Genomic DNA, 13,324 nt, shown 5'->3' with positions numbered 1-13,324 from the left:
AAAGTATCAGACCCCTTCATTTTTTTCACATTTTGTTATGTTGCAGTCTAATGCTAAAATGTTTTAAATTATTTATTTTTTTGACATCAACCTACACTCCATACCCCATAATAACAAAGAAAAAAAAAAAAAAAGATTTTTGATAACTTTGCAAAATTTATTAAAAAGAAAAAAACTGAAATATCCCATTGACACAAGTATTCAGACCCTTTTCTATGACACTTGAAATTTAGCTCAGGTGCATCCCATTTCTTTGGATCATCTATGAGATGTTTCTACACTTTGATTGGAGTCCACTTGTGGCAAATTCAATTGATTGGACATGATTTGGAAAGGCACACACCTGTCTATATAAGTTCTCACAGCTTAAAATACATATCAGAACAAAAACCAAGCCATGAGGTCAAACGAACTGCCTTCAGAGCTCAGAGACACGATTGTGTCGAGGCACAGATCTGAGAAAGACTACAAAAAAAACAAAAAAAAATTGGCTGCATTGAAGGTTCCCAAGAGCACAGTGGCCTCCATAATTCTTAAATGGAAGAAGTTTGGAACAACCAGGAGTCTTTCTAGAGCTGGCCACCCGGCCAAACTGAGCAATCGGGGGAGAAGGACCTTGGTAAGAGAGGTGACCAAGAACCTGATGGACACTCTGGTTGAGCTCCAGAGATCATGTGTGGAGATGGGAGAAACTTGCTGAAGGACATCCATCACTGCAGCACTCCACCGATCTCAGTGGCCAGACCAAAGCCTCTCCTCAGTGCAAGACACATGAAAGCCCACTTGGAATTTGCAAAAAAGTCCCTAAAGGACTCTCAGACTGTGAGAAACAAGATTCTCTGGTCTGATAAAACAAAGACTGAACTGTTTGGCCTCAATTCCAAGTATCATGTCTGGAGGAAACAAGGCACCACTCATCACCTGAGCAATACCATCCCAACGGAGAAGCATGGTGGTGGTAGCATCATGTTGTGGGGGTGTTTTTCAGCAGCGGGGACTGGTCAGGGTTGAAGGAAAGCTGAACGCAGCAATATACAGAGATATCCTTAATGAAAACCTGGTCTAGAGCACTCAGGACCTCAGACTGAGCCGAAGGTTCACCTTCCAACCTGACAGAGCTTGAGAGGATCTGCAGAGAAGAATGGCAGAAAATCCTCAAATCCAGGTGTGCAAAGCTTGTCGCATCATACCCAAAAAGACTTGAGGCTGTAATCACTGTCAAAGGTGCTTCAACTAAGTACTGAGTTTAAGGGTCTGAAAACTATATTTTAGTTATCAAAAATCTGTTTTTAGCTTTGTCATTATGGTGTAGATTGATGTGAAAAAATAAAATAATTTAAAGCATTTTAGCATATGGCTGCAACATAAAAAATAATGTGGAAAAAAATGAAGGGGTCTGAATACTTTCTGAATGCACTGTATATATAAAGGTGTTCTTTATGGCCTGGGTACAATAATATAGGAATGTGTGGATTAGTGTGAATGTGGCTTTATGAACTTTTTGCTGGGTAGTTTGCCATGCAGGGGTGCAATAGACAGATAGTATTTGTCTCATTCCCAGAGTGTCGTGCCAGTTCCATATGACAGATGTCTTTCATTTTGCTGTTGCCGCCTCCTCAGTGCTCTGCCTCTGTTGTGGTCTGCAGACTGCTCAACACCCAACTTCTAAAGCCTCATTTGTGTATGTCTGTGTATGCTGCATATTAAAAGAGGAAGACACAGCACGTGTGTACTGTATGTTTGCCAGGCTGTGTGTTTTGCTAAACTTCGCATTCATGCTCGTATTATTGGTGAATCTCAATTTAAAAATGTGGATAGTTTAGTACTTCACTGTAAATTAAGTTTAAATTTGTGGCTTGTACTGAAGTATATCCACTGTCATTTATCAACCGTGAAGCTTGTTGGTCTGTCTTTAATGGTTTATATATTATTGCAAAAATGTTACAATGGAGATTTTGAATGGTATTTTTTTACTTCTGGAACCTTACTTTTGCAAACTATTGGATACATTTAAATGGAAAAATTGTTTTTGTTTAAGAGTAAGCCATAAAATTGCACAGAATATGTCATGCTACAGGATAATTCACAACAGTATTTTATGCTCATACGGCGGAGCATTGGGTTGTCCTCCCTGTCGTGTCTCATGCCCCCATATGGAAATACCCTCTGCCTTTTAGTTCAATTTCTCTCTGTGTTTCGGAGGTCCTGAGGAAAACAAACACCCTCCGCCCCTTGCAGAGAGAAAAAAATCCCCTCTTGTTAGATGAGGGGATTTTTTTTATTGTCTAATCAGCTCCATATCCCAGTTCAGATGCCTGAAGCAGTGCAGCTTGCTCCAATAAAACGCTGGATGAAAGAGTTGCATCCTCCTTCCGTTTAATCGATGGCATCTTATCCTGCTTTTGGGCACCATTCATTTTTAAAAATGTCATGTGCCTTTTGTGAGAGGACTGGTGTTGAGATGATCTGGATGCCCTCTAACTCAAAAAGATGAAACTACTTTATAGAAATAATTCTGCCATTCTTACATTGGTGGTGGCATCAGGAGGATCTTCCAAAATCTGAAGTATTTCAGAGTGGATCAGGATATTCAAAAAGGGAACAAAAGTTGGGCAGGACTTGATTTTATCCATCAGGAATTGATTTTATCATGAAAAATGTGTATTCCGTACCAGAATCAGAATCTAGGTTTTGGAGGGGAGGTTTTGAAAAGTGAGAGTGATCTGTGATGTCAGACGAAGATGAAAGTGATTTCAGATATATAATATAACCCCTTTAAAGAAATGGCTACAAAAGTTCTAGTTCTACTAGTTCTCTTCTAGTTATATATTTTTTTCCGATTAGATTACAATTTACTTAAATCAAAATTTCATTTTTGATTCATTGAAAAATTATGAAGAAATATTTTTATTTATTTATTTATTTATTTATATATTTTTGGGAAAGTGAATTATGTCATGATTTACTCATTCTCATGTTGTTCCAAATCTGTATGACTTTCTTTTTTCCATGGAACACAAAAGGAGATGCTAGGGAGAATGACAGCCTTAGTCACCATTGACTTTCATTGTATGGAAAAAAGATGCAAAGAATAGTAGGGCTGGATGATATTTTGCTGACGATATAAAATTAAGCAATATCGTGAATATCGTAATGATTTTAATGTGCTTTTTATTTGGCCATTAAGTTTCATAAAGAACACATCAGTAGACTAATTTCACAACCCTTCAGGGCTGCACAATTAATCAAGATAACATCAAAATGGCAACATGGTTATATGTGATAATAACTGCAAAAGGCTGATTAAAGATAAATAAACATGGTCTGTGTGTGCTTCAGAATAAACGGATGACACGCTGTTCTGTGCATGCACGGGGCTCATGGGCTCGTGTTTTTAGTGCTTTTAGAGCAATTCACATGCATTGTGAAAGAAAAATATTGCAGGTTCAAGCATTCGTGCAATTCCAAACATTAGTAACTGTTACAAGTAATTATACAAATCAACTGTACAAACGCAGCACAGTATAACAGAAAAGGAGATGACAGCTTTAAACTACAGACTGATATTGTAAACTAAAAACTGCAATTTCAGTGTCAAAATCTCCAAAAAGCTCCAGGTGAAGGTGAAGTGTCAAAATAAAAGCTCCAAGTGAAGGTGAAATGTCAAAATAAAAGCTCAATGTGAAGGTAAATTAAATAGGACAGAAATATATTACTTATATATAAAACAAACAGGGCCGGATCTACAGGCCTACAGATCTACTCCCCCCCAAATTATCCTTATGCCCCCCCCCCTCCAAGTGCAAGTGAAGCACTTTGTGTCATGGCGCTAAACATAACCCTAACCAAATGTGCTGGAGACGCACTCATGACACACTTGTGCAACACCATCATAGTTGCCAAGTACGCTTATTATAAGTGACTTTGGGCTTGTTTTTTCAGAAAGTCGCTTGCAAATATGGGCAGTCGCAGGTTGCATTTTTTTGGGCTTATTTTCAGTATTCAATCAGCGGTTTTTGGGCTTGCTGGGGATTATTAACACTTAGCAGAATATGACCCACCACTAATAGCAACTGTCAAATATCCCCATCTACTCTTCAAGCCGCACTCTACATCAGGCATGTCAGTCATCCGGTGAGTGGAAGAGTACAAAACGACGCGCAGCACTCGCGGTCTCACACATACATGCATATTCGCACTTCACGCTGTAAACTGGATCAGCGAGTGAAACCTAGTGAACATAAAACATGAAAAAAATAAAGGTAGAATATGAGTTTCTCCGTTGTTTCCAAGTCTTCACTGGATGATTATTTGATATGATACTGTTGGAGTTTGACCTGCAATTAAAATGATCTAAAATTAATTTTTTCTTATTTTGTGTTACTGTTCACTTAGATGACCTGTCCTCCTCTGGCTTTGCATCGTGAACATATGCCATTATTATTTATCTATGGTATGTGTAATAAAAATCATGTATTCATTAAATAGTTTAAGTGATAGCAATTAGGCAATCTAATATCAAGTCAGTTTTCATTTTTTTATTATATCAGTTGTGTGAGCACAGTAGAACAACAGTAGCATCCATTTAGGCAACTTTGCTCAGGACAGGTAATGTCAGGTAGGACACATGTTTTTTAATGTCATAAATATTATATAAGAATATTTTATGTCATAAATAATTATAGCCTATATTTTATTGATTACAATATTAGATCACCCAAAATGGTTTTATATTTTGTTGTTTAATTTTATTCCTTCATAAGTGTCATTTTTATTTTGCTGGATTATGTTGAATAATACAAATAGTATTTAATAAATAATTATAAATATTTTCATAAATAGCCATCGGAATAAACTGTGTGACAACTAGCCCCAGTGTTGCCTGAAATTCTGAAAATAAAACATTGTTCATTCATTAAAATAAGTAAACAATGCTTTTGATTAAGCTACTATGTGTAAATGTATATAAAATATAAATAAAAATGAAAAATCATATCACATTCTCACTTGTGTTCTATTATTGAAAAACTATATAAATTATTTGTAGCCATATCCCCCAGTCCTAATGAATGGTGACTGTGACTAACATTCTGCCTAACATCTCATTTTGTGTTCCACAGAAGAAAGAAAGTAAAATGGGTTTGGAACAAAATGAGAGCAAGTAAATGATGACTGAATTTACAGTTTTGGGTGAACTATCCCTTTAAGAATGTTCCGTAAATAGGGTAAAATCCAATTTCATGTTGATTTCTTTAATAGTATTGTCAGAAAACTTGATGGCATTGTGAGTCTGACAAGTGCAACTCTCCAACACTGATATTTCCATGACTGCTTCCATCTGTAAGCCATTTGTATATGGTACATCGCGTGCAGTGTCTTTGTAGCGGAAAGTGCTAAGATTCTCCATACCACATTCAGGATTCATTCTCTCACCCTCTGTAATGAATCAAATAATTTATGTTTCCACTGCGGCTCTAATATGTGATAACCAGAACCAATCTTTGACATATGCGGCACCCAACCGTTGCATTAATAGCAATTTCTGTTGTTTGTTTAAGCTGTTAATTCTGGTGTCTTTCTTTAAATCTGAGGCCAACACAGAGATAAGCTTGTTGTTTAAGGATGGAAGTCTTGTTTTGATTGAGCACTCACTGCTGCTGCGTTGGTCATTACAGCTAGCAGCTTGAGAAGTGGTGGATTTCAACTGCTCAGAGCAGCTTGAGGAAGCTGAGAGGAGATTGAAGGCAGGTAAGATGGAGAGATGTCATTACCTTGCAGGGCAGGTTGATTCACCCTGGACAGTGGGGTAGATGGTTCTTTATGTTCTTTCCCACAGAGTGAACTAGTATTAAGCACCAGGCGAGGAAGGCATCTCGTGACTGGGATGAAATTGGTTCTAGGTTGCAAGGCTAGAGATTTTTAAATAGACATTTGTCCTCACATTCTTCAAGACTTCTAACTGATCTCTTGGGCCTTGTGGAACAATGGACTTTTTTTTATGGACTGGAGAGGAAGTTTTGAGTTCTGAAACTTACAGTATATTTTTATAGTACAATGATATCTTATATGTCAAAATGTCAAGGAAAATTGTATTTCTCATGACATGATCCATTTAAGTGAAATGTAGGCTACAACTTGACCTGGACACAAAGCAAAACTCTGTATATCTAATTTTTGTTTGCTGCAAAAGATGAGTATGCAGAAGTGTCACAGAGTGCCCCAAAACTTCTGGTATTGTTTGCTAGTACTGCAAGAATTTTTGGATCCTAAAAAAATGTCCATGTACCAAAAAAGGTTAAGAACCCCTGCTATCGGTATTACTGTATAGAGCATGCCGATAACAATGCCAAAGTCATGGGTTCAATTGGAATGCATGTAGTGATTAAAGGGGTAGCTTGAATGCACAGTCAGATTTTTGGATGAATGCATTTGCCAATTGCATAAATGTAATCATCCGCTGATGCCATGCAGGTTTGCCATTGCTTCATGGTAAGCTCAAATAAATATATTTAGGGAAATGGGAAGGTCAGATCCATTAAAAATGTATCTTAGGATATCATTTAATTTACAAATTGGCTTTAGAGTTTCCCTCATTGGGTTTTAGTCCACATAGTTGATGTTTTGCAGAGTGATATGGGGTGTCACAAAAACATGCTGAGGCTGAAGCTTTGGGCAGGAAGCCACAGAGATCTTCAGATATATTGCAAAACTCTTGTGTGTTGTTTACGAACCTATGGTGTCTCAACCACAACCATTAATCAGGGGTGCTGTTGCTTTATCCCCATCTGTGTGGTCAACACTTCTGCTGGCCACTTTATGTGGTGAAAGCTCTCAACTTTTCCTTTTCCAGATGACTTTCCTCCAGACCTGGTCAAATCAGGTCACATCCTGCTTTGGCGCAGATTCTAGACTTGCACATCCCAACCAAAACCTTCTGACATAGGCTGTTTCTCAATGTGCATTCTTTTGTGTTCTTATGTTATTGTGGACTCGTTCTACATCATCCACTGCCAAAGATCAATTCCAATACTCAAGAGCGCAAGTACAGAGAGTGCATAGTGTATCAATTAACTGCATGGTGTATAGTACATAATTTGAGACATAACTCATCAAAAGGCAAAAGAGTGAGAGTGAAAATGAATGGCAGGGTTCTTTTTTCCTTTCAGCTCAGTGAAGAACAGGGCAAAAACAGATGGTAGAGAGTCAGGGAAAGAGTAGTCTATGGTGGTGTGGTCGGCCTGGGCTGGCTGGCTGCCTGTCTAGGTCTAAGGACTCCTTTCTTCCCTGCTGGTCTCTGGCTCAGAAGCTCAGTCGTATTCAGCAGCTAAACCACATTTGCTCTGGTCCAATCTGGCTCACATCAGTGATCCACATTCAGCCTCTGGTGAATCAATTGTCTCAATGCTGCTACTGAAATGTAATGCCTTTAAATCACAGTTTATACATATTAACACGAAGTGAATGCTTACTATATAGGTTTGCTGTAACACCTTCAATGCATTCCATCATTATGCTTTCAATATACAGTACATTATATGGAGTACAACCATTTCTAACTCAATACGTTGAGCTCAGCAGTGACTGACCACTTTACATCAGCCTTGGTTCTGAAAGTATTTTTCCCATTTTATAATTTATTCTTTAATATACTGTGGTGGAACGACCCGGCCCTCCCTCTCATCATCGTCGCTCTGCCTCACTAAGGCTCACCAAGGTGCAAGGCTCACTAAGGTGCAATTTAGTTTGGGCCGCGGTTGATGAGGCACACCTGATGCCATTAAAATGAAGAGCGCTCCTCGGGTAGCTAGCTTCTATCTCCTTGTGTGCACACAACTGGCATCTTCGCAGGTCCAGGAATGGAGCAGGGAGTGTCTGGCGCTAAATAGATGTATCGCCAGACCCACACCCCGAAACCCATTTGATCGAATTAGATGTGACGCCGGGGGATTGTATTGCGGCTGCCACACCATGCTCCTCTGATCCACAGGGGAAGCGCATGTGGGAGTTGACGGAGTGACCTGCCCCTCCCTCTCGTCGTCATCGCCCTGCCTCTTAGGGCTGTCCTTCAGCTAGGCTCACAACGGGAGAGAGGAGAGGCGCAACTTAATGAACCTCATTTGAGCAGCGGTTGATGAGGCTCACCTAACGTTAATCGAGCCTCATTGCTGCTGCCATTTAAACACAGAGTGCACCTCTCCTCAGGGAGCTGTCTTCTGTCTCCTTGTGTGCACACTGCCGTTTTCGTGGGTCTAGAAACGGGGGAGTGTTCGGCACAAATTAAATGCGGCACCGGAGATTGGAGTACGCCAGGATGCTGGGCTGCTATTCCCCTCAAGGACCCCGCCCATTATAACTGGACTTTATCCTCTCTGCACTCCCTGCCTTCACATAGCCCCAGTGCACCACAAGGATGCCAGATTTCACCTTTATTTTGGACAGTAATTCTCCATGGACACTTTAATCCCCTTTTTGGGCATTTTGTTTATTATTATTTCTCATAAACGTCTCTTGAGGACCTGATGCCACACCCACTGTTTCTGGACCCTGCTCACCAGTTTTAAAGGAATAGTTCACCCAAAAAATGAAAATTCTCTCATCATTTACTCACTCTCATGCCATCTCAGATGTGTATGACTTTCTTTTTTTAGCTTAACACAAACAAAGGTTTTTAGAAAAATAGCTCTGTAGGTCCATGCAATGACAGGATCCAAAACTTTAAAGCTCAAAAAGTACACTTTTTACTATTCATATAATCTTTTAAACTGCCCTTCTTATTATTCGTGCATACCGCCACCTACTGGGCATGAGGGACAATTTATATTAAAGAAGTATTTAAATGTTTTAGGAAATAAAAATGAACCCCATGGACCTTAGTCAGGCTAGAAGACAAATTTCATATGGACTCAAATGGGAACTAGGCTTTGAATTATAGAAATACATTCTATCATTGTTTTCAGTGCATGAACAATAATATAATTTTATATATATGCAATTACAGTTGGAAAGATGCCAACTTCATTTCCAAATGGCCATAATGTACATACAGTGTTGATTTGTTAGACATTTGCTTACCCAGCCTCAGTATTGCCACAATGAATGTGTGTTATCATCATTTGAAGTCTGTTTGAAGTCAGAATTAAATGTAAATTTGTGATTTAAGCACTGAATACAGCAGAAATTCCAGCATTTTTGTAGATCTTGAAGCGATTCTGACAGACGTCACTGCTTTCAGCTCACTGTGATTGGCTCGCACATGGCGTTTTCCGCTTCTCATTTGCATAAAGCTGAGAATTCTTATCTTTTTTTTATGCTCTCGGCTGCTCCCCATGCTTGACTCCCATAGAAATGAATTGAAAATGCTCGCTCACCTTGCTCAACACGCGCCAGTGGAAACGTACGGTAAATCATTGCAAACCATTCAGTTTTTTTGTGTGTGTGTGTGTGTTTTTAAGACCATTATTTTTTTTATGCTGTAATGCGACAACATCTCATAACTAACTTTAAATAGATAGCGAGCTAATGTTAGCTAATATTACAGAGCTAGCCTCTACTAGCCTCCGCTGTGATTCATATTTTTCTTGGTCTCTGCGACTTGCCTAATTGATTGATCTTGTTTTTACTTTTGTGGATAGTGTTGTACTTCACCAGGAATTTGGAAATAAACAAAATAAAATAAAAAATAAAGATAAAGTCAAGCTTGTGGCAAACTTTGTTTAAACAACCCTTGATATCATTGTAGGTTTGTCTTGAAATGTTAATAAATTACCTCTGAAGTCAGTTTCACTTTTTACTTCCAGAACTCTACTTTTAATCCAAATTGGATAAAGATAAATGAAGGCAAAAACATTATTGTTTGAAATTAATCCCTAAAAATAAACAATAGCCACTAAATTATGTCATACTACAGGATCATTCTCAACAGTGTAAGCGGCTGCATTCTTGGAAAGCTTAAATCATTGTTGAGTGTGCCTCCAGGCCCTTGCCTCCTCCTCGACTGGTGTGAACACAAATACACTGGTGTTGAGAGAGTCAGCCGCAACACGTCTGGCACGATGGGATCACTTCCTTCTGTAGACTGGGCACCCACTGTCAGCCCGACCCCTGATAATTAACCTCTGCCACTGGAGTTCAACAAGAAAACAATCCCACAGAGCTCTGTGTGTATGCTAGCGTGCACGGGTGTAGGCGATTTTGTGTGCTCCCCATCTACAGGTGCCTGCGAGGGTGTTAAGCGCCTCACATCCTTCTCACCATCTGCAGGCGAGGGGCAGGGTTAGGACCACATGCCCAGCGCTTCAGGGCCGAGGAGGGGTATGGAGTGGATGGCATAGCAGGTGGCTGAGAGAGAGTAGTGCTAGGCAAATTTTTTGACTGGGGTGACTAGGTTAATTAAGGGGTGAGCCTTAGGGCCTTGGGGACCTCGGGCCATTTGGTTGGGGGGTTTTGGGGAGTTGATAGTGTGCAGAAAGGGGCCACACCACTCACCAACCCAGCTTCCTGTGGGGTATCTGTGCCTCTCTTCACAAGGGGACCTCTAGAATTATAAACTTGCCAAAACGCGTGCACACGTGTAGCACATATGTTCTTGGGGACCCGAGGGAAGTGTGTTTTAACTCAGTGTGTTGTTTCTCTAGAACTCATGGTTGTGTAAAGCAGCTGTGCAAATCCATATCGAATCAAAAAACCAATAGGCCCTGTTGACCCAAAGCAAGGCATTGAGTCTGATTAGCGAAGTGTCTGATTAGTAAGTGAGTCTGATGGGAAGTGAATGGAAGTCTAGTACTCCAGGAGTCTGTATGTCAGGTACAGGTGATCTGCAAGTCATTATTACACAAGAGGTGGGTGAGATTGTGTGTCATGGTGGGTCAGAGGGAGAGAGGGTAGTTTTGGCAGGTATCACAGAACAGAGACTGAATCTGACCTTGTATGTGTCCTTGCAGAAGATGAAGAAGAGGATGAGGAGGTCACAGAGCTGAAAGCTGGCCCAGAGACTGATCAACAGGAAGAGGAGGAAACCATCGACACCAAGGAAGGTGAGAGGAGTCAAGTTTGTGTGTGAGTGTTTTTCATTAACTTGTCTATTAACATGTTTGTTTATGACAGGGTTGGACAAAATTCAGAATTTTATAATTCACGGCGCATTCCATTTGAAGTTGGAATTTGAGTTGATTTGCCCACAAGTTGATTTAATATGACAAGAAGATCAATTTAGTGAATTGCAAAAATGAAAATAAATAAATAAATAATAATAATAATAATATTGTAACACATCAATGGAAAGGAGGAGGCGAGAACCGGCTTGACAATATAAATAAAGGTTTAATGATAAACTTAACCAAAAGGACACAAACACACACAGGTGTCGGACAGCTGTCCATAACTCTCTCTCTGTCGCACCGCCGTCTCCGGTCAGCCCCCGGCATGATGTACATCCCCCCCCCCCCCCCTTCTCTGGGGGTGGGCGTGCCTTCCACCCCGTCTGCCGGCAGGTCATCCCTATTTACCTGGATCAGGTAGGGGACAAGGGGAGGAAAAAAAAAATAAAACATGTGGCACCTGTACGCCATAACGGCGACAGTGCCAAATTAACACAAACATTTAAAAAGAGAGGGAAAAGGCCAACACGGAGCGGCAGCGGGAGAGAGAGAGAGGAGAGAGAGAAAAAAAAAAAATTTACTTGCCGGTTCTCCGATACGCCGTAGTCTGGTCCCCGGTCACTCCTCCACCCTCTAGTGGACAACAGCCATGCCTCCCCGGGTGGATCGGAGGCAGTCCTCCGGCCCCTGGCGGACGGAACGCCCCGCTGCGTTTTTTGGTGGACGGTAGGGGTCTCCCCCGCCCCTGGCAGTGGTAACCACTCCAGGCGGTTGGTTGGGAGCCCCTCCTCCCCTCGTGGTCAGCGGCCATTCCTCCGCTTTCAGGCGGCCGGGCTCCTCTGTCCCCCGGCAGATGGCCGTGGCTGCTCCTTTGGGGTGGATGGTAGCGGCGAGAACTCTGCTACGGCGCATCCCTCCTCCTTCCCGGGTTTCAGCACCAGTGTAACACATCAATGGAAAGGAGGAGGCGAGAACCGGCTTGACAATATAAATAAAGTTTTAATGACAAACTTAACCAAAAAGACACAAACACACACAGGTGTTGGACAGCTGTCCGTAACTCTCTCTCTGTCGCACCGCCGTCTCCAGTCGGCATTATCCCTCTCCGGCTTAATCAGCCTTATTAGGGGCTGGGTGTGCGGAATCATGACCCCGCCCTCCGCCCTGCCACAAATATGTTTTAATAGTTTGACTAATTATGGCTTTAATTCCTTGATGTGTACAATTCAATGCTGTCAAAGCAATTAAAGCAATTAATTAATTCTTTTTGCCATACAGCACCACAAAATGTTCACCAAACAGTTTTAAGATGACTTATTTTATAAGTTAAGTAAAGGTTATTATAAATATTGACACCACTGGGGGTAAATTAGAGCATTCTGGGAAATTAAGTGTTCTTTCGCCATGATCAAAAGAAAAGAAAAAAAGGTATTATATTAAATAATAAAAATAAAAAAATTAATTGAATACACATTTCTACAAGGACATTTTCGACCAGTGATTATTAAAGAAACTTTCCAGGTTCAATACTAGTTAAGCACAATTGAAAGCATTTGTAGCATAATGTTGATTACTAGAGAAAATCATTTTGTATCATCCCTTGTTTATTTATTTATTTAAAAAAAAAAAAAAAAAAAAATAGCTCTTGCAGTAAGGCACTTACAATTGAAGTGAATGGGACCAGTCCATAAACATTAAAATACACGGTTTCAAAAGTAGAACCACAAACATAAACATTATACATGTTAACATGCTTTTAGTGAGATAAAATCTCTGTTCTACAGTACATGATTTTAGTGTGATAAAATAAAATCACAGGGTTTACCGGCATTGTGTCATCATGGCAACAAAGTCGACTGGCCCCTTTCACTTCCGTCGTAAATGCCTTACTATAATAGCGATTTGCTGCTTCTTTTTTAAATAAACAAATTTTTTTTTTTTTGGTAAACAACATTATTCCACAAATGCAATTGTTTAAGCTTAACTTGTATTCAACCTGGCACATTCCTATAATACTAACTAATGTTTCTGGAAATACCACATATGCTTTGTGCATGATAACATGTTTGTGGGTAATTCATAATGAACATGGAAATGTATGATTAAAAACGGCACTTACAGCAGTGATGTGAATCGCTTTGGATTTTTTTGAATTTTAATTCTACTTCCTTAAATACAAATTTGAATTACAATTCTGCATCCTGTTTTCAGCCTTAAATCAAATTCAG

At 40.1% G+C, this 13,324-nt stretch overlaps 1 protein-coding gene across 5 annotated transcripts in view; it reads left to right on the top strand.

Moving 5' to 3' along the window:
• LOC127421314 (cytoplasmic dynein 1 intermediate chain 1-like) overlaps positions 1-13,324 on the top strand; it is a 119,039-nt gene that overhangs the window by 31,580 nt on the left and 74,135 nt on the right. For all 5 annotated transcript variants that reach the window (XM_051664307.1, XM_051664306.1, XM_051664304.1 and 2 more), the window contains one exon: positions 10,941-11,033. In XM_051664307.1, coding sequence (XP_051520267.1) covers positions 10,941-11,033 — 93 coding nt within the window. The remainder of the gene's footprint in view (positions 1-10,940; positions 11,034-13,324) is intronic.

Source organism: Myxocyprinus asiaticus, chromosome 30 (assembly GCF_019703515.2).
Source record: "Myxocyprinus asiaticus isolate MX2 ecotype Aquarium Trade chromosome 30, UBuf_Myxa_2, whole genome shotgun sequence".
Classification (NCBI taxonomy): domain Eukaryota; kingdom Metazoa; phylum Chordata; class Actinopteri; order Cypriniformes; family Catostomidae; genus Myxocyprinus; species Myxocyprinus asiaticus.
The sequence above is the reverse complement of the archived record's forward strand: the minus strand, read 5'-3'. Positions and strand labels throughout refer to the sequence as shown.